This window comes from Salmo trutta, chromosome 21, assembly GCF_901001165.1.
Source record: "Salmo trutta chromosome 21, fSalTru1.1, whole genome shotgun sequence".
In the NCBI taxonomy this organism is placed as follows: Eukaryota; Metazoa; Chordata; class Actinopteri; order Salmoniformes; family Salmonidae; genus Salmo; species Salmo trutta.
In genome coordinates, this window is record NC_042977.1 from 50,875,637 (window position 1) to 50,898,058 (window position 22,422).

General features: G+C 40.3%; 2 protein-coding genes across 5 annotated transcripts in view; both read right to left on the minus strand.

Annotated features, from left to right (window-relative positions):
- Window positions 1–2,890, minus strand: part of ndc1 (NDC1 transmembrane nucleoporin) — a 29,420-nt gene extending 26,530 nt beyond the window's left edge. For 2 of the 4 annotated variants that reach the window (XM_029706087.1, XM_029706088.1), the window contains exon 1: window positions 2,516–2,890. In XM_029706087.1, the coding sequence (XP_029561947.1) occupies window positions 2,516–2,554 (39 nt within the window). In that variant the 5' untranslated portion in view covers window positions 2,555–2,890. The remainder of the gene's footprint in view (window positions 1–2,515) is intronic. The other 2 variants (XM_029706085.1, XM_029706084.1) reach the window with 1 other exon arrangement.
- Window positions 2,891–11,640: 8,750 nt separating this feature from the next.
- On the minus strand, window positions 11,641–12,746 carry LOC115156488 (uncharacterized). The gene has a single exon (XM_029703910.1). It carries the CDS (start codon window positions 12,601–12,603, stop codon window positions 11,641–11,643), a length of 963 nt encoding a protein of 320 aa, XP_029559770.1. The 5' UTR covers window positions 12,604–12,746.
- Window positions 12,747–22,422: the final 9,676 nt, after the last annotated feature.

The following is a 22,422-nucleotide window of genomic DNA, read 5'->3' on the forward strand; positions in this document are numbered from 1 at the left end:
ATTCCCTTTGTTGTTGTTCAGTGAAATCATCCCATGTGAAGGGTCAACTAATTTAATTAAAGTTAAATTCGTAACTAAATAGTTTTGTTTTTTTTCTATTGGAAGGATTTAATCATTTGCAATTATGTCTATAAGGTAAAATGTTTATGTCTCCATATGATATGGTAAATATCCAATGCAAAAATCATCTACATTTAATTGCCATTAATATTAATTTGCATACATTCCTGTTAATTCACATTAATTCCCACGGAAGGTTTCCACCTCTGAATATTCCCCAAAACATGCAACCCTAGTGGTGACACGGTCTGTGATTTATTTAGAATTCACACTTAACCAGCATGGCTACCACATCATTCTGCAGCAATACACCACCCCATCTGGTTTGGGCTTAGTGGGACTATCATTTGTTTTTCAACATGACAATGACCCAACACACCTCCAGGCTGTGTAAGGGCTATTTGACCAAGAAGGAGAGTGATGGAGTCCTGGCATCCACAATCACCCGACCTCAACACAATTTGAGATGGTTTCGGATGCAGAGTGAAGGAAAAGCAGCCAACAAGTGCTCAGCATATGTGGGAACTCCTTCAAGACTGTTGGAAAAGAATTATTGGCATTCCCTCAACCAGCTTCATGAGGAATGCTATTCCAACAGTCTTGAAGGAGTTCCCACATATGCTGAGCACTTGTTGGCTGCTTTTCCTTCACTCTGCATCCCAAACCATCTCAAATTGTGTTGAGGTCGGGTCATCAAGGCAAAGGGTGTTATTTCATAGTTTTGATGTCTTCACTATTATTCTACAATTTAGAAAATTGTCAATAATAAAGAAAAAAAAACCTTGAATGAGTAGGTGTGTCCAAACTTTTGACTGAAATTATGACCCATTCCTCAGTAGCCTATTCATGCAGGCTATTGGGAAACACAAGCACTTCTTACCTCAAAATATCCTCGCTATTTATGTTGAATAAATTAGTCTTAATTTGAACTAAGCAAGCTGCTAAATTGTTCATTTTACATCTAGGGCTATAGGGCTACCTGCTTTTATCTAAGCAAACCATGGCAAAACTGAATCACAATCATCAACCTAGATTTTAGTCTGTAGCTTATACACCTATTGAAATGACAAGTCAATCTCAGGAAATGGGCCATTTATAACAGCTTATACTATTAACATCAGGCATATAATAACAGAAATGGCCAGAAAATAGCCTAACATTAAAAAAAATTAAGTTAGTCCAAGTGGTTCTTGCTTTAGAGATTGAGATCCTCTGTCCCAACTTTCATCACTCAAACTCTCCTGTTGGATTCATCTATGTTATGGACATATGCAAAGGGGATTTATTTACAATTATAAACCTGGTTTAAGCCCTGAATGCTGACTGACTGAAAGCAGCAGTATATCAGACCATATACCATGGGCTATGAGAAAACTTTCCTTTTAATTATGTTGGTACACAGTTTATTACAGCAATAAGGCACCCCGGGGGTTTGTGGTCAATATACCACGGCTAAGAGCTGTATCCAGGCACTCAGCGTTGCGTCATGCCTAAGAACAGCCCTTAGCAGTGGTATATTGGTCATATACCAAACCCCCTTGTGCCTTATTGCTTAATCATAGCAGTCAAACGAGTTAAATCAACATCCATTGATGGGAAATGATCTGGCGAGTTTAATTAGGGTGAATTATTTTATGTCTTGCCACATATTCAGTCATGTCATAGCTTGCAATAACTATTATTTTGATTAAACACTAATTACACTTCTAATGTCGTTACAAGTTACTATGTTATTCCTTCTAATATGATCGATAACATTATGGAAAAGGGTTTATTGTATAAATATGGCAACTCCACTCTTGCTGTGAAAAGAAACTAACTATTGGGCTGGTTTTCCAGGCCTTTTGTGCGGGTTTTGAGTAATATGGATTGGGCTGGAAATAGTAGCTCGGAGCCAGACCCTCTGGTCAAAGCTGAATGCTACGTTAAACTACCAAGTTACCTAACTTAGGTGAAACTTGAACATCTAGCTAGCTTTTCTACAATTACAGACAGCCAGCAACAACTAGTGTTGTTATACTAGCAATGAAATGTTACTAGCTAACTAGTTAGTTAATAGCAAGCTAGCTACTGTAATTGGATAACAACCACAGCTAACTAGCTACTGTAATTGGATAACAACCACAGCTAACTAACTAGCTACTGTAATTGGATAACAACCACAGCTAACTAGCTACTATAATTGGATAACAACCACAGCTAACTAGCTACTGTAATTGGATAACAACCACAGCTAACTAGCTACTGTAATTGGATAACAACCACAGCTAACTAACTAGCTACTGTAATTGGATAACAACCACAGCTAACTAGCTACTATAATTGGATAACAACCACAGCTAACTAGCTACTATAATTGGATAACAACCACAGCTAACTAGCTACTGTAATTGGATAACAACCACAGCTAACTAGCTAACTGTGGTTTAGTTGTTTAAAACAGGGCAGTGCTTACCTTACGAACGAACCAACAACTTTGATCCGCTGAAAACATTTTGTTTAGATAAAGATTTTTTTTGATCCGACTTGGAAAAAACAAATAGTGTTGATAAAATGTGGCTCATGTGCTAGCTAGTCGTCAAACTCCTCGACAATATCTCATTCTTGTGCAGTTTCACATATAGCGCGGCACATGCATTCAAAGGACATGTCAGGACCCCTTTCACAGAGATTACAGCATAAAGAGACACTAAAACCGCTTCTCCAAGACAAATCCCCTTTCACAGTCTGTCCAAAGAGACTACAGCATAAAGAGAGACTAAAACTGCTTCTCCAAGACAAATCTCACAGTCTGTAAAAGCGATGTCATGGCAACGATGGCGAATTCAACTCATGCGACGCCCCCAACTGCGCATGTGCAGTACGTTATCGGGTCTCGCCGCCCCAACTGCGCATGTGCAGTCCGATCGGGGTGGCGCCGCCCCAGCTGCGCATGTGCAGTCCGTCATAGACTCTCGCCGCCGCCCCAACTGCGCATGTGCAGTCCGTCAAACTCAAAGGACGACTCCATCGATATAAAGTTGTTTTTGACGAAAATGAAAACATGTCACTTTCACGACGTTGGAGTAATAACATGTTCAACTAGTTAAGACATTGGCTCGAATCTTGGTTCTGCCTTTAGATTTCGAGAAAATGTACAATTAATTAATTTTATTTTTTTTCACTTCTCTCATTGACTTCTCAAACCCCTTAAACCCCTAGTCTGTTTGGTCCGTTTCGGGAAGCGTCCCCAGAAGGGTCGTGATGTTGCACCTCTGGGTTTAGAAACTCTGTGGTCTGTCACATAGAAATTAGGTGGCGGGCCGATGCCGAAAAAACGTAAAGTTGATCGATCCCCGTCGAGGGAGGACCTGATCTTTTGTATATAACAGTACAACATTCTTATAATGACTATAAAAATAGTTGGCACCTTAACTTGTCATAAAAAAATATATATTTCAACACCCTTTCTACTCAGGCAAATTTGCAAACTGCTAAACTTGGAACCAATAGGATCTTTCGTACATACCCCTCGTGATGAAGGCAGCCAATGGCTGTAGGATGTTAACACAGCCTCCAATGAAAACTCGAGCTGCTTCCTGTACGTGCGTGTAAGTGTGCGCAGAGACGGAAATTAGATCTGTTTTGGAGTGAAATATGCAGCGTGCAACAGGAATTGTCCCTCTGATCTGGCTGACTCACTAAACACAAATGTATCGTTTGTAAATTATGCCTGAGTGTTGGAGTGTGCCAATGGCTATCCATAAAAAACACGAAAATGGTGCCGTTTGCTTTGTTTAATATAAGGAATTTGAAATTTTTCATACTTTTACTTTGGATGCTTGAGTATTTTAAGTATTTTATCAATTACATTTTATTTTGCTACTTAAGTATATTTAGAATCAAATCCTTTTAGACTTTTACTTTAGTAGTATTTTACTGGGTAACTTTAACTTTTACTTGAGTAACTTTCTATTATAGTATCTATACTTTTACTCATGTATAACAATTGGAGACTTTTTACACCACTAGTCAACGGTGTTTCCTCTTCATGACCAGGGATGTTCTCTGTTTAGTGAGTCCTCCAGATCAGAGGCAGTAGGGATGACCAGGGATGTTCTCTGTTTAGTGAGTCCTCCAGATCAGAGGCAGTAGGGATGACCAGGGATGTTCTCTGTTTAGTGAGTCCTCCAGATCAGAGGCAGTAGGGATGACCAGGGATGTTCTCTGTTTAGTGAGTCCTCCAGATCAGAGGCAGTAGGGATGACCAGAGATGTTCTCTGTTTAGTGAGTCCTCCAGATCAGAGGCAGTAGGGATGACCAGGGATGTTCTCTGTTTAGTGAGTCCGCCAGATCAGAGGCAGTAGGGATTACCAGGGATGTTCTCTGTTTAGTGAGTCCTCCAGATCAGAGGCAGTAGGGATGACCAGGGATGTTCTCTGTTTAGTCAGTCCTCCAGATCAGAGGCAGTAGGGATGACCAGGGATGTTCTCTGTTTAGTGAGTCCTCCAGATCAGAGGCAGTAGGGATGACCAGGGATGTTCTCTGTTTAGTGAGTCCTCCAGATCAGAGGCAGTAGGGATGACCAGGGATGTTCTCTGTTTAGTGAGTTCGCCAGATCAGAGGCAGAGGCAGTAGAGATGACCAGGGATGTTCTCTTGATAAGTGTGTGAATTTGACTATTTTCTGTCCTGCTAAGCATTCAAAATGTAACGCGTACTTTCAGGTGTCAAGGAAAATGTATGGAGTGATAAAATACATTATTTTATTTAGGAATGTAGTGAAGTAAAAGTTGTAAAAAATATAAATAGTAAAGTAAATTACAGATACCCCCCCCCCAAAAAACTACTTAAGTAGTACTTGAAATCATTTTTACTTAAGTACTTTAAACCACTGCCTTAGCCAATTTATTAAAAGCTAACCAATGCTAGTTTGACTAGCCAAGCCAGCTACTGTAAATGTCAATTTGCCTGCTCAGGAGGCTCGTGTTTCATTAGCTGTCTCGCTGTCAGTAAATTACATTGTTGAATCATGTTTTGGCATAATTATATGTCTCATTTTAAGTAACTAGTTGCAGGCTTAAATAAACATTAAATCATATACTTTGCATAGAAACCCAAATAAAAGCATATAGATAGAATGATGTGTCTCGGTTATATTAGAATGGAGGTTAAAAAACTACAGTAACATTTGCGTATTAGCCAACAAATCATAACCTACACATATACCATACCTTGCAATACATTCTTCTCTAAAAACAGTTGTACAATGTGCTCTGCAAAAAGATGACCAGAGTTTGATTTCTAAACCAGATGAGTTCTCAAATAGCAGCTGCCCAATTCCATGGTGGGCATGGATAATGCTGGATGTATTGGACTATAAGGTAAAGAGAATGATAATCCAATACCATGGTGGGCATGGATAATGCTGGATGTATTGGACTATAAGGTAAAGAGAATGATAAAGATCCTGACTTTCAAAATTCTTTCCAATCAATTCATTGTTCTACTGACTATGACTGAGTGTGAGAATTGTTTAACATAATGTACATTTCATACATATACATACAAACACAAACACATTTAATGTTTCGCCATTTATTGAGTACGGGGACAAATTGTAAAGGTGTCTCAGGCAGTTTATAGAGAGAGAAGTGTTGCAGGAGGCACAATCTTTACAGTGTTGCAGATATGAGAGCTTTGCCCTCTATGCCAAAAGGCTGGAGAATGTAGAACTGGAGAATGTAGAACTGGAGAATGTAGAACTGGAGAATGTAGAACTGGAGAATGTAGAACTGGAGAATGTAGAACTGGAGAATGTAGAACTGTCATCAACCCATGCTTCAGTATTCCCCCTTCTCTCTAGGAGCATTCGTGTGCCCAGGCGACATACAGTTGAAGTCAGAAGTTTACATACACTTAGGTTGGAGTCATTAAAACTCTTTTTTCAACCACTCCACAAATGTCTTGTTAACAAACTATAGTTTTGGCAAGTCAGTTAGGACATCTACTTTGTGCATGACACAAGTCATTTTGCCAAGAACTGTTGCCAGACAGATTATTTCACTTATAATTCACTGTATCACAATTCCAGTGGGTCAGAAGTTTACATACACTAAATTGACTGCCTTTAAACAGCTTGGAAAATTCTAGAAAATGATGTAATGGCTTTAGAAGCTTCTGATAGGCTAATTGACATCATTTTAGTCAATTCGAGGTGTTCTTTGTGGATGTATTTCAAGGCCTACCTTCAAGCTCAGTGCCTCTTTGCTTGACATCATGGGAAAATCTAAAGAAATCAGCCAAGACCTTTGTAGACCTCCACAAGTCTGGTTCATCCTTGGGAGCAATTTCCAAATGCCTGAAGGTACCACGTTCATCTGTACAAACAATAGTACGCAAGTATAAACACCATGGGACCACGCAGCCGTCATACCGCTCAGGAAGGAGACGCGTTCTGTCTCCTAGAGATGAATATACTTTGGTGTGAAAAGTGAAAATCAATCCCAGAACAACAGCAAAGAACCTTGTGAAGATGCTGGAGTAAACAGGTACAAAAGTATCTATATCCACAGTGAAACGAGTCCTATATCGACATAACCTGAAAGGCTGCTCAGCAAGGAAGAAGCCACTGCTCCAAAACCGCCATAAAAAAGCCAGACTACGGTTTGCAACTGCACATGGGGAGAAAGATCGTACTTTTTGGAGAAATGTCCTCTGGTCTGATGAAACAAAAATAGAACTGTTTGGCAATAATGACCATTGTTATGTTTGGAGGAAAAAGGGGAAGCCTTTTTTCGTGAAGCACGGGAGTGGCAGCATCATGTTGTGGGGGTGCTTTGCTGCAGGAGGGACTGGTGCACTTCACAAAATAGATGGCATCATGAGGAAGGACAATGATGTGGATATATTGAAGCAACATCTCAAGACATCAGTCAGGAAGTTAAAGCTTGGTCGCAAATTGGTCTTCCAAATGGACAATGACCCCAAGCACACTTCCAAAGTTGTTACAAAATGGCTTAAGGACAGCAAAGTTAAGGTATTGGAGTGGCCATCACAAAGCCCTGACCTCAAGCCTATAGAAAATGTGTGGGCAGAACTGAAAAAGCGTGTGTGAGCAAGGAGGCCAACAAACCTGACTCGGTTACACCAGCTCTGTTAGGAGCTGGTGTATTGTGGGAAGCTTGTGGAAGGCTACCCGAAACGAAATGATGAAATACTAATTGAGTGTATGTGAACTTCTGACCCACTGGGAATGTGATGAAAGAAATTAAAGCTGTAATAAATCACTCTCTACTATTATTCTGACATTTCACATTCTTAAAATAAAGTGGTGATCCTAACTGACCTAAACACAGAGAATTTTTACTAGGATTAAATGTCAGGAATTGCGGGGGAAAAAACTGTCACGTCCTGACCAGTAATAGGGGTTATTTGTTATTATAGTTTGGTCAGGACGTGGCAGGGGGGTATTTGTTTTATGTGGTTTGGGCTATGTATTTAGGTAGAGGGGTATTTGTTTTATATGGTTCGGGGTGCGTGTGTATGTAGAGGGGTGTTAGATTTATGTGATCCGGGGTTTTTGGTTTATGTTCTTGTTTTGTATTCTAGGGTTTCTATGTTGTGTGTTTCTTTGTTGGCCTGGTATGGCTCTCAATCAGGAACAGCTGTACATCGTTGTTTCTGATTGAGAGTCATATTTAGGGAGCCTGTTTTCCACCTGTCCCTTTATGGGAGATTGTTTTTGCACTGCTGTTAGTATAGCCTGCGAAACTGTCGTTACTGTCATTCCTTGTTTATTGTTTTTTCATGTTCACCTATAAATAAAATAATGATGAGCACGCAACCCGCTGCACCTTGGTCTAATCCCTTCGACTACCGTGACAAACTGAGTTTAGTATGTGTTATAACACAAACCTTACAGTATGTGTTATAAAGCATTACAGTGTGTGTTATATAACCTTACAGTATGTTATAAAGCCTTACAGTATGTTATAAAGCCTTATGTATGTGTTATATAGCCTTACAATATGTGTTATAAAGCCTTACAGTATGTGTTATAAAGCCTTACAGTATGTGTTATAAAGCCTTATGTATGTGTTATGAAGCCTTACAGTATGTGTTATAAAGCCTTACAGTATGTGTTATAAAGCCTTACAGTATGTGTTCATTGGTTTCATAGTGAAATATAGCCTTTTTTATTTTTATTTTTTCACCTTTATTTAACCAGGTAGGCTAGTTGAGAACAAATTGTCATTTGCAACTGCGACCTGGCCAAGATAAAGCAAAGCAGTTCGACACATACAACAACACAGAGTTACACATGGAATAAACAAACATACAATCCAATAATACAGTAGGAAAATCTATATACAGCTTGTGCAAATGAGGTGAGATAAGAGAGGTAAGGCAATAAATAGGCCATGGTGTCACGTCCTGGCCAGTATATAAGGTTAATTGTTTTGTAGTTTGGTCAGGACGTGACAGAGGGTATTTGTTTTATGTGGTTCAGGGTGGTGTGTTTGTTCAAAGGGGGTGTTTGATTTAGTATTTCCGGGGTTTTGGTTTATAGTCTATGTTTAGGTATTTGTGTTTGGAATTTGTGGGTGATTGTTCTGTGTTCAGCCCTAGGCTTTGCCAGACTGTTTTGTTGTTCGTTCGTTTTCGTGGTTTGTTTGTTTTGGAGTGTTCTTTTGATTGTTAAATAAAAGTCAAAATGAGCATACACGTACCTGCTGCGTATTGGTCCTCATTCCCCGACGACAACTGTGACACATGGTGGCAAAGTAATTACAATATAGCAATTAAACACTGGAATGGTAGGATGTGCAGAAGATGAATGTGCAAGTAGAGATACTGGGGTGCAAAGGAGCAAGATAAATAAATAAATAAATACAGTATGGGGATGAGGTAGATTGGATGGGCTATTTACAGATGAGCTATGTACAGGTGCAGTGATCTGTGAGCTGCTCTGACAGCTGGTGCTTAAAGCTAGTGAGGGAGATATGAGTCTCCAGCTTCAGAGATTTTTGCAGTTCGTTCCAGTCATTGGCAGCAGAGAACTGGAAGGAGAGGCAGCCAAAGGAAGAATTGGCTTTGGGGGTGACCAGTGAAATATACCTGCTGGAGCGCGTGCTACAGGTGGGTACTGCTATGGTGACCAGCGAGCTGAGATAAGGCGGGGCTTTACCTAGCAGAGACTTGTAGATGACCTGGAGCCAGTGGGATTGGCGACGAGTATGAAGCGAGGGCCAGCCAACGAGAGCATACAGGTCGCAGTGGTGGGTAGTAAATGGGGCTTTGGTGACAAAACGGATGGCACTGTGATAGACTGCATCCAATTTGTTGAGTTGAGTGTTAGAGGCTATTTTGTAAATGACATCGCCGAAGTGGAGGATTGGTAGGATGGTCAGTTTTACGAGGGTATGTTTGGCAGCATGAGTGAAGGAGGCTTTGTTGCGAAATAGGAAGCTGATTCTAGATTTAATTTTGGATTGGAGATGCTTAATGTGAGTCTGGAAGGAGAGTTTACAGTCTAACCAGACACCTAGGTATTTGTAGTTGTCCACATATTCTAAGTCAGAACCGTCCAGAGTAGTGATGCTGGACGGGCGGGCAGGTGCGGGCAGCGATCGGTTGAAGAGCATGCATTTAGTTTTACTTGCATTTAAGAACAGTTGGAGGCCACGGAAGGAGAGTTGTATGGCATTGAAGCTCGTCTGGAGGTTAGTTAACACCGTGTCCAACGAAGGGCCAGAGGTATACAGAATGGTGTCGTCTGCATAGAGGTGGATCAGAGAATCACCAGCAGCAAGAGCGACATCATTGATGTATTCAGAGAAGAGAGTCGGCCGAGAATTGAACCCTGTGGTACCCCCATAGAGACTGCCAGAGGTCCGGGCAACAGGCCCTCCGATTTGACATACTGAACTCTATCGGAGAAGTAGTTGGTGAACCAAGCGAGGCAATCATTTGAGAAACCAAGGCTATGGATATTGGCCTCATCAGGTGAAAAATCCATGATCTGAATTGAAGGAGTATTATTTATGCTAGAGACGGTTGAGCATTCCAAGACTTTGCATTTACATGTAAAATTGTGAATGTCATGACTAACTGCCAATAAGAATGTTGTGATTGACCGAGTCGAAAGCCTTAGCCAGGTCAATGAATACGGCTGCACAGTATTTTTTCTTATCGATGGCGGTTATGATATCGTTTAGGACCTTGAGCGTGGCTGAGGTGCACCCATGACCAGCTCTGAAACCAGATTGCATAGCGGAGAAGGTACGGTGAGATCCGAAATGGTCGGTAATCTGTTTGTTAACTTGGCTTTCGAAGACCTTAGAAAGGCAGGGTAGAATAGATATAGGTCTGTAGCAGTTTGGGTCTAGAGTGTCACCCCCTTTGAAGAGGGGGATGACCGCAGCTGCTTTCCAATCTATGGGAATCTCAGATGATACGAAAGAGAGGTTGAACAGGCTAGTAATAGGGGTTGCAATAATTTCAGGCAGATCATTTTAGAAAGAGAGGGTCTAGATTGTCTAGCCCGGCTGATTTGTAGGGGTCCCGATTTTGCAGCTCTTTCAGAACATCAGCTATCTGGATTTGGGTGGGCGAGGTTTGGGCGAGTTGCTGTGGGGAGCGCAGGGCTGTTGACCGGGGTAGGGGTAGCCAGGTGGAAAGCATGGCCAGCCTTACAGTATGTGTTATAAAGCCTTACAGCATGCGTTATAAAGCCTTACAGTATGTTATAAAGCCTTACAGCATGTGTTATAAAGCCTTACAGTATGTTATAAAGCCTTACAGTATGTTATAAAGCCTTACAGTATGTGCTATAAAGCCTAACAGTATGTGTTATAAAGCCTTAGTGTGTATTAATGCCTTACAGTATGTGTTATAAGGATTTACAGTATTATAAAGCCTTAGAGCATGTGTTATAAAGCCTTACAGTATGTTATAAAGCCTTACAGCATGTGTTATAAAGCCTTACAGTATGTTATAAAGCCTTACAGCATGTGGTATAAAGCCTTACAGCATGTGTTATAAAGCCTTACAGTATGTGTTATAAAGCCTTACAGTAGGTGTTATAAAGCCTTACAGTAGGTGTTATAAAGCCTTACAGCATGTTATAAAGCCTTACAGCATGTGTTATAAAGCCTTACAGTATGTTATAAAGCCTTACAGCATGTGGTATAAAGCCTTACAGCATGTGTTATAAAGCCTTACAGTATGTGTTATAAAGCCTTACAGTAGGTGTTATAAAACCTTACAGTAGGTGTTATAAAGCCTTACAGCATGTTATAAAGCCTTACAGCATGTGTTATAAAGCCTTACAGTATGTGTTATAAAGCCTTACAGCATGCGTTATAAAGCCTTACAGTAGGTGTTATAAAGCCTTACAGCACGTTATAAAGCCTTACAGCATGTGTTATAAAGCCTTACAGCATGTTATAAAGCCTTACAGCATGTGTTATAAAGCCTTACAGTATGTTATAAAGCCTTACAGTATGTTATAAAGCCTTACAGTATGTTATAAAGCCTTACAGCATGTGTTATAAAGCCTTACAGTATGTTATAAAGCCTTACAGTATGTTATAAAGCCTTACAGTATGTGTTCATTGGTTTCATAGTGAAATAAATCCTCCTTTTCACGTTGATGATTCCCATTTCCCAGCTGGAGGCCATTTCCCAATGTATGATGGTTCCCATTTCCCAGCTGGAGGCCATTTCCCAATGTATGATGGTTCCCATTTCCCAGCTGGAGGCCATTTCCCAATGTATGATGGTTGCCATTTCCCAATGTATGATGGTTGCCGTTCCCCAGATGGTGATTCCCATTTCCCATCTGATGACCATTTCCCAATGTTGTTAAACCCCCTTGTTTATCTATTGAAGACCTTCTCTTGTGGTGTCGTGATCGTGGCGAAGGAGAAGGTTTGGTCTCAAACGCGTCGGGTGGGAGTTTCTGTGCTGAATTGATGGACATCTCTGTTTGTGCTCCCTTGTGAGACACAGGTTTCTCTCCGGGCCTCTGGGGTAGGCCTATCGCAGGGAGAGTGAGCTGCTCTCTTTGAGATCTCTTATCCTCCCAGAGTTTCAACAAACGGCGTTGATTATTCGTCATGTCCTTCAGGTTCTGCTGTAATGACCGCACCTGATATTCCAGAAGAGTTTTAGACGTGACAGCATTTGCCAGCTCCGATGTCAGATCATCAATGGTCAAACTGAGTCGACCTGTTTTCTCCACCAGGGAACTGCACTGACGCTCCTTCTCGAGCATGTCAGAGATGATGTCCTTGGTGGTTTTGCCGTTGAACTGGGGGCTCGCCTCCAGGCCCATCTCTTGACGGAGAGCCTTGATATGCTTGCGCAGCTCCTTGTTCTCCGAAGTCATGGTCTTGAATTTTTGTTTCAGCACCTCCGTTGACTTCATCCTGGACTCGTACTGTCTCAGCTTCTCCCTCATAATACTCTCTCTGTGCACCGCGTCGTCTCTCTCCTTCCTGCATTTCTCCAGGAGTTTCAACATCTCAAACTTGGAGACGTTCTCTTTTTTCTCAGCCATCCTTTATAGCTTTTTACAGACTCAAATATCACACCTAAAATTATAATCCCCTGGTGTAGGATAACAACCTATTAATCCTCTGATCTCTACTCCTGGTTTCAGGTTTCTCTACTGCAGGTCTCTCCCATGAGTTCCAATAGATCAACAAATCATTACAGAAATCGTAACATGAATATTCCTCAGGATGTAGAATGTTCCATCCATTGTTATATCCACCCTGGACATAAGCACTTGACACAATCCCCTCGTGCTAAGTCTATCAGAGAGAGAACAGAGAGAGAGAAAAAACAGAGAGGCAGGCAGGCGGCACCAGGGAAGCTCCAGCTGGGAGGACAGCAGTTCCTCTCCAGTGTAACACTAAGCTCAGGGCTAGAATGACCATTAATTAGGCCACGCCATCTCTTTGACACAGATAGTTCCAGTGTAACACTAAGCTCAGGGCTAGAATGACCGTTAATTAGGCCACGCCATCTCTTTGACACAGATAGTTTCAAGTGACACAATGTTTCTATTTTCTTAATTAAACCCAAAAACTTGAGCCCCTCTTGATTGGTAAATGCATCAACATAAGCACTTCTTGATCGGTAAATGCATCAACATAAGCCCTTTTTACTCAGTAAATGCATCAACGTACAGTGAGGGGAAAAAAGTATTTGATCCCCTGCTGATTTTGTACGTTTGCCCACTGACAAAGAAATGATCAGTCTATAATTTTAATGGTAGGTTTATATTAACAGTGAGAGACAGAATAACAACAACAAAAAATCCAGAAAAACGCTTGTCAAAAATGTTATAAATTGATTTGCATTTTAATGAGGGAAATAAGTATTTGACCCCCTCTCTATCAGAAAGATTTCTGGCTCCCAGGTGTCTTTTATACAGGTAACGAGCTGAGATTAGGAGCACACTCTTAATTAAAGGGAGTGCTCCTAATCTCAGTTTGTTACCTGTGTCATGACGTTGGCCTCTTTGAGTACAGGGAGGACAGTTGACCCCCTCCCCCCTTGCACCATCCCCCAACCTACCTCCCCCCACCCAGTCCCTGTGTGAAGGGGTTGTAAAATTCCAGAGGAGAATCTCTGGCCACATGGCCCATAGAGAGACACAGGAAATTCTTCCAACTCACAGAATTGGGGAGCCAAGCGACATTTGTGTTCTGGAGAAGGTATGGAAGACTGGTGAAGAATCCAGCTACGAACTGGTCCGCTTGGTACAATTTTGTGATACTCAGAAGAGACAATATAGCCATATTACCATAAAACTGTTTATATGATAGCCTCAGCTATGGGACTTGCATCCAACTGGTGGTATAAAATGTATTAATAAGGATAAAGCTATTTGTAATACGTTGAGATGCTGTGTACTGATGTTAATGTGATAGAATGTATTTATGTTCAAAGCTTAGATCAGTCATCGGCACGTACCCCAGGGACACAGACAGGACCAGGCGTCATGTGACAAGCCTGTTCTATGTTCACTATAAAACCCCACCCTGATTTACATTCATCAGACCAGGCCTCCACTCCATTGCGAGTTGGCCAATAGGTTTGACCATCCAATTCATCTACTGAAACTATACCACGTGGTTAACTTTTAGACTATCGATATCGACAGAATAAGAACAAGTCTTTGATATTAATTATTAGTCTGCAGCTAAGTAAATTATATCATTGAACGCGAAGACCGACGAAACATACGTTCTATGACGACATTAATGAATGTCGCTTTGAAAGATCCATCCTAACCGAGAGAGAGAGAGAGAGAGAACGCGGACAAAACTCTCCAACAGAACGACGCTCCAACAAGGATCCCGACGACACACTGAGCGTAAATATATATTGATTGCAATTGTTCCCGAATGAGTGAGCGTTCATGTGCAAAGGATTAGCATATCAATTGTTAATATTAATGAACTCTGTGTGCCTCCTCAGCTGACCTTTTTATGACCCTTTGTCTAACAGACCAGCCATGCCTGTTTAGCCCACTAGGGCACATTACTCTACCAATTCTTTGTGACGATAATTACTGTTTGTATACTTTCTGTGAATTACTTAGTTTAGTAAATAAATGATTTTAAGACAATTGATGTATGGATGATTTTAGTAAAGACTGGGTTCGTGCAGATTACAACAATTTACGACGTTTGGAATGAGACTGGACGCGAGGTAAAATACACCATTTAAACCAGAAGATAATCGGCCTATACTATAATAGAATATAATATATAATGTTATAATATAGGAAAGTTATATTAGGAAAATTATAACTTTGTAATCTGAATATTTTCCTTGGTGCCCCGATCTCCTAGTTAATTACAATTAAACGATTAATCAGTTTGATCGCGTGATAATAATTACAGGGAGTTAATGGATAAACATGTCTTCAGTTTAATGGTACCCCAAAGACACGACACCTGTATAAAAGACACCTGTCCACAGAAGCAATCAATCAATCAGATTCCAAACTCTCCACCATGGCCAAGACCAAAGAGCTCTCCAAGGATGTCAGGGACAAGATTGTAGACCTACACAAGGCTGGAATGGGCTACAAGACCATTGCCAAGTAGCTTGGTGAGAAGGTGACAACAGTTGGTGAGATTATTCGCTAAATGGAAGAAACACAAAAGAACTGTCAATATCCCTCGGCCTGGGGCTCCATGCAAGATCTCACCTCGTGGAGTTGCAATGATCATGAGAACGGTGAGGAATCAGACCAGAACTACACGAGAGGATCTTGTCAATGATCTCAAGGCAGCTGGGACCATAGTCACAATTGGTAACACACTACGCCGTGAAGGACTGAAATCCTGCAGCGACCGCGAGGTCCCTCTAGCTCAAGAAAGCACATGTACATCCCCGTCTGAAGTTTGCCAATGAACATCTGAATGATTCAGAGGACAACTGGGTGAAAGTGTTGTGGTCAGATGAGACCAAAATGGAGCTCTTTGGCATCAACTCAACTCGCCGTGTTTGGAGGAGGAGGAAGGCTGCCTATGACCCCAAGAACACCATCCCCACCATCAAACATGGAGGTGGAAACGTTATGCTTTGGGGGTTTTTTTCTGCTAAGGGGACAGGACAACTTCACCGCATAAAAGGGACGATGGACGGGGCCATATACCGTCAAATCTTGGGTGAGAACCTCCTTCCCTCAGCCATGGCATTGAAAATGGGTTGTGGATGGGTATTCCAGCATGACAATGACCCAAAACACACGGCCAAGACAACAAAGGAGTGGCTCAAGAAGAAGCACATTAAGGTCCTGGAGTGGCCTAGCCAGTCTCCAGACCGTAATCCCATAAAAAATCTGTGGAGGGAGCTGAAGGTTCGAGTTGCCAAACGTCAGCCTCGAAACCTTAATGACTTGGAGAAGATCTGCAAAGAGGAGTGGGACAAAATCCCTCCTGAGATGTGTGCAAACCTGGTGGCCAACTACAAGAAACATCTGACCTCTATGATTGCCAACAAGGGTTTTGCCACCAAGTACTAAGTCATGTTTTGCAGAGGGGTCAAATACTTATTTCCCTCATTAAAATGCAAATCATTTTCTAACATTTTTGACATGCATGTTTTTCTGGATTTTTTTGTTGTTATTCTGTCCCTCACTGTTCAAATAAACCTACCATTAAAATTATAGACTGATCATTTCTTTGTCAGTGGGAAAACGTACAAAATCAGCAGGGGATCAAATACTTTTCCCCCTCACTGTAAGCCCTTCTTGGTCAGTAAATGCGCCCTAGATTGTAGCTGTGTTTTGGTCAATAAAAATAGGAGTCATATAGTATCTATGGTAGAGTAAAATATCTGTAGTAGTGTATAGTATCTGTGGTAGTATATAGTATCTGTGGTAGTGTATAGTATCTATGGTAGAGTAAAATATCTGTAGTAGTGTATAGTATCTGTGGTAGTATATAGTATCTGTGGTAGTATATAGTATCTGTGGTAGTGTATAGCATCTGTGGTATAGTATCTGTGGTAGTATATAGTATCTGTGGTAGTATATAGTATCTGTGGTAGTATATAGTATCTGTGGTAGTGTATAGTATCTGTGGTAGTGTATAGTATCTGTAGTAGTATATAGTATCTCTGGTAGTGTATAGTATCTGTGGTAGTATATAGTATCTGTGGTAGTGTATAGTATCTGTCGTAGTGTATAGTATCTGTGGTAGTATATAGTATCTGTGGTAGTGTATAGTATCTGTGGTAGTGTATAGTATCAGTGGTATAGTATCTGTGGTAGTATATAGTATCTGTGGTAGTATATAGTATCTGTAGTAGTGTATAGTATAGGTGGTAGTATATAGTATCTGTGGTAGTGTATAGTACATGTGGTAGTGTATAGTATCTGTGGTAGTATATAGTATCTGTCGTAGTATATAGTATCTGTGGTAGTATATAGTATACGTGGTAGTATATAGTATCTGTGGTAGTATATAGTATCTGTGGTAGTATATAGTATCTGTGGTAGTGTATAGTATCTGTGGTAGTATATAGTATCTGTCATAGTATATAGTATCTGTGGTAGTATATAGTATCTGTGGTAGTATATAGTATCTGTGGTAGTATATAGTATTTGTGGTATAGTATCTGTGGTAGTATATAGTATCTGTGGTAGTATATAGTATCTGTGGTAGTATATAGTATATGTAGTAGTGTATAGTATCTGTGGTAGTATATAGTATATGTGGTAGTATATAGTATCTGTGGTAGTGTATAGCATCTGTGGTATAGTATCTGTGGTAGTATATAGTATCTGTGGTAGTATATAGTATATGTGGTAGTATATAGTATCTGTGGTAGTATATAGTATTTGTGGTAGTGTATAGTATCTGTGGTAGTGTATAGTATCTGTAGTAGTATATAGTATCTGTGGTAGTGTATAGTATCTGTGGTAGTATATAGTATCTGTGGTAGTGTATAGTATCTGTCGTAGTGTATAGTATCTGTGGTAGTATATAGTATCTGTGGTAGTGTATAGTATCTGTGGTAGTGTATAGTATCCGTGGTATAGTATCTGTGGTAGTATATAGTATCTGTGGTAGTATATAGTATCTGTGGTAGTATATAGTATCTGTAGTAGTGTATAGTATCTGTGGTAGTATATAGTATCTGTGGTAGTATATAGTATCTGTGGTAGTGTATAGCATCTGTGGTATAGTATCTGTGGTAGTATATAGTATCTGTGGTAGTATATAGTATCTGTGGTAGTATATAGTATCTGTGGTAGTGTATAGTATCTGTGGTAGTGTATAGTATCTGTAGTAGTATATAGTATCTGTGGTAGTGTATAGTATCTGTGGTAGTATATAGTATCAGTGGTAGTGTATAGTATCTGTCGTAGTGTATAGTATCTGTGGTAGTATATAGTATCTGTGGTAGTGTATAGTATCTGTGGTAGTGTATAGTATCCGTGGTATAGTATCTGTGGTAGTATATAGTATCTGTGGTAGTATATAGTATCTGTAGTAGTGTATAGTATAGGTGGTAGTATATAGTATCTGTAGTAGTATATAGTATCTGTAGTAGTGTATAGTATCGGTGGTAGTATATAGTATCTGTAGTAGTATATAGTATCTGTAGTAGTATATAGTATCTGTGGTAGTATATAGTATCTGTGGCTAGTATAGGTTATATATAATGTTTTCCATCGTATTGGAACAATGATACTGTAGATCTGGTCCCTTCCCACAATCTGTTACTGTCAGGCTGACTGATTGACATTGATTGACATTGACTAATGTCCCCGTATTAAAAACATTAAGGGACAAAAGCTCCACTTAAAATCAGCAGATGTCTAGACGTCCACTCTGTTACATTGTGTGACGAGCGGGTAGAACTGTTTTAGTGTGAGTCAAGCGCAGGAGACTGAGGTCCGTTGGAACAAACGTGATTTTAATAAATCCAAAGGCAAAATCCATATACGGCTGGGAGCGCAACAGTCTAAAAGACTAAAAGAAGCTCCGCTCAAACAGGCAGACGGGGCGCAGCCCGGCAACCCTAATGCCTATACAATAAGCCGTAAACCAACACCACCTCTACCACACGTAACAAAGAACAATCCCGCACGAATCCTAACTAAACACAGACAGACTAAATACCGCCACACTAATGACAAACACGAAACAGGCGCAATCAAAAAACAGACATAACTAACAGACACTGAAACACAGATCGGTGGCAGCTAGTAGGCCGGCGACGACGAACGCCGAGCACCGCCCGACCGAGGAGAGGCGCCACCTTCTGTGGACGTTGTGACACATTGACTCTGAGACACTGCGATTACTTTAGTCCTTCCCTCTAAATTACATTCTGTCCCTGAATGATTTAAACATTCAAATTGTACTGATATACTGGCTTACTTTAACATGGTTGTCAACAGCAGACAACTAAAAATAACCACTTTCCTGATCAGACTGTAATGAATACTAAGGGAGAAAAAGGTGTAGATTTACGTGCAGATGTTATTTAGTCGTCGCAGAAGGCAGGAATCGTGGTCAAACACAGGTAGTCAAATACAAACTACCTCGCAACCATTCAAACGGAAAGAACTGAATTACAGAAGTTTACTTACACTTCATTATCAAAAATGAAGCAAAATGGATGGAATATGTGGAAAAATGCTCCAATTTAAAAAAATTAAAATATAAATCTTCAACAAGAATTTACTGAAATTTGTTACAAATGACAGTCACCCATGATTCACCAAATTATTAGGGATGCACGATATATCGGTGAGCATATCGGAATCGGCCGATATTAGCTGAAAATGGCAACACCGGCATCGGCCCGATGTGTAGTTTAACACCGATGTGCAAAACCGATGTCAAAGCTGACGTGCTTACCTATATAACGTCGGTAGAGGACGTAATGATTCCACGAAAAATACAGCGCTACACAGAACAAAAGCTGAAAAAAAAGCGCACACTTCCAACAACTAAATTCATTATGCTACTTGCTATGGGCGTCACGACTGACATCTGGACCAGCGATGTCAGCCCCATGAGCATGCTGAGTTTCACAGCACAGTGTGTCGACCAGGATTTCCTCCTGAGGAAAGCCGTATTGCATGCACAAGAATGTGCTGGTTCTCATACCGCTGCTGCCATTTCAATGGCATTTGAGGACATGTTTGAAACTTGAAAACATGAACACACTAGCTAGCTCCATTCGAACAACTGACTGGAGAAATAAGCTCATCAACTGTGTCTGCAGCAGACGTGATACCCCTCTGTCATGGCATTTAAACTCCTGCTCAACAAAACTGCCCACACGGACCGTGGGATTAAAACTTACAAACGTACTCGAGGCTGTGAACAAGATATTCAGTGGTATTCTCTCTGAGCCTCTTTACTGTGTCTCCACCATGCTGGATGCTGGGTACAAGGACCTCTACTTCGATGGAGACAAGAAACAGGGTTTACGTGAAATGTTACATACACAGCTGGACAAGACTGAAACAGACACAGTGACAGTGTGTACGGAGGAAGACAGGCCACGGACAGACAGAGCTGAAACTTCACTGCTTGACATGTATGATGAAATCCTGGTTGAGAATGAAACGACTGAACAACGAAACAGCACAGTAAGTAAGTGAAAGAAATAGGTTTTGATTATGTTTTACTGGTAATGGGGACATACGTAAATGTCAACAAAATAACATTTTGGTCAGTATGGTGTGTCTCTGTGTGTGTGTGTGTGTGTGTCTGTGTGTGTCTGTGTGTGTGTGTAACCTTTATTTAACTAGGCAAGTCAGTTTAAAACAAATTCTTATTTACAATGGACGGCCTACCCCGGCCAAACCCGTACGAAGCTGGGCCAATTGTGCGTCGCCCTATGAGACTCCCAGTTACGGCCGGATGTGATACAGCCTGGATTCGAACCAGGGACTGTAATGACGCCTCTTGCACTAAGATGCAGTGCCTTAGACCGCAGCGTCCATGTGTGTGTGTGTGTTAACTATTTAACTGTACTAGAATGCTTAAAAGGCTGCTAAAATGTAAAATATTGGTTATCGGTATAATTCTTTTTGGGCAAAGAAAATATTGGATATTAGTATCGACCAAAAACGACATATCGGTGCATCCCTATATATTATATTTAGAAAGAGGAAGGAAAGTAATTTAAGCATATGTTTTTGTTTCAGTCTCCTCCATCTCCACTAATTGAATGGATTTTTTTTCTCTTAATAATGTAAAATTAACATCTGTACAGAAAGACTCATGTGAAGGCCAAATTACAGAGGAGGAACTTATTGATGCAATTGGGGTCTTTAAGGCTGAGAAAACTCCAGGGCTGGATGGCATACCAGTGGAGGTATAACAATTTTTATTTTATATACTCAGAGGACCGTTATTACCAACAATAAACTCTAGCAAAATGTATAGCGCATAGAATTAAAGAAGTATTATCAGACATTATTCATCCTAATCAGACAGGTTTTTTACATGGACGATACATTGGAGATAATACAAGACAAGTACTGGAAACAATAGAATACCATGAAATATCGGGGACACCAGGCCTGGTTTTCATAGCTGATTTTGAAAATGCTTTTGATAAAGTATGACTGGAGTTTATATATAAATGCCTGGAAGATTCCCATTTTGGTGAATCTCTTAGAAAATGGCTTAAAGTCATGTATAGTAACCCTAGGTGTAAAAGAGTAAATAATGGCTACTTCTCATTAAATTTTAAACTGTCAAGTGGAATAAAACAAGGTTGTCCACTATTGGCATATCTATTTATTATGACCATTGAAATGTTAGCTATTAAAATCAGATCCAACAACCATATCAAGGGATTAGAAATCCAGGGCTTAAAAACAAAGGTGTCATTGTACGCTGATGATTCATGTCTTCTTTTAAATCCACAGTTTGGATCCCTCCACAGCCTCGTAGAGGATCTAGATACTTTTTCTCCAAAAAATATATGGAAATGTCTGCTCTACCCAAAATTACAACCAACTAATTGCAGCATTACCGCAAAAATGTTAGAGGAAAGTGTAAATGGGGAAAAGTAGGGAACTTGTCTGTTGGCCATTAAAGACCATAATTGGTTAAATAAAATTGTGATAAATAAAAAAAGTATACCAGTTTCATTTAAGGACCAAAAAATGAACAGCTGTGCCAGTGTTGAGCTGAATATCAGGAGTGAGTCAAAGAACTACACTTCCCAGAGTGCACCAGCAGCAGCAAACCGTCTGCTTGTCACCTGATCAATCATTTTCACTTATTTGGAGCACCTGTGAAGGCATGGAGGGCGTCAGTCATTCAGAAGAACAAACTTCAGAGGGAAAACTCCAAGTTCACTCACAGGTTCAGTCCAAAGACGCCAATGGTAAAAGGCGGTTAATGGTTAATTCATCTTAGTTATTTAGAATGTTATTTAAATGTTTAAACTAATTTAAGTTCATTAAAATGTTTAATTAAGATGGTAACTTTTTGTTCTGTCTTTAAAGGTTTACAACCTAATTTACTGGCTAATTTACTGGCTAAATTACTGGACAGACCAATCAACTGAAGGCAAACTAAAAATAAAAAAGATTGAGTTGGAAAATTGAGTTGTCCCTGTGTCCTTTGGATGGTGAACAAGAGGAGGACTTGACAGCCATATAGATGGCAAAATAGTTGAAAAGAGTTTTCGACGTACCGATTCCATGGTACATGGTTTATGAACTGATACGCAAAATGAAGCCGGATTCAAAACTTAGAATTTTTCAATTTAAATTATTATACAAAATTCTTGCAACCAATAGAATGTTATATATATACAGTTGAAGTCGGAAGTTTACATACACTTAGGTTGGAGTCATTAAATCTCA

Coding starts and splice junctions, on each gene's coding strand:
- LOC115156488 (XM_029703910.1), bottom strand. CDS start 12,603: ATGGCTGAGAAAAAAGAGAACGTCTCCAAGTTTGAGATGTTGAAACTC.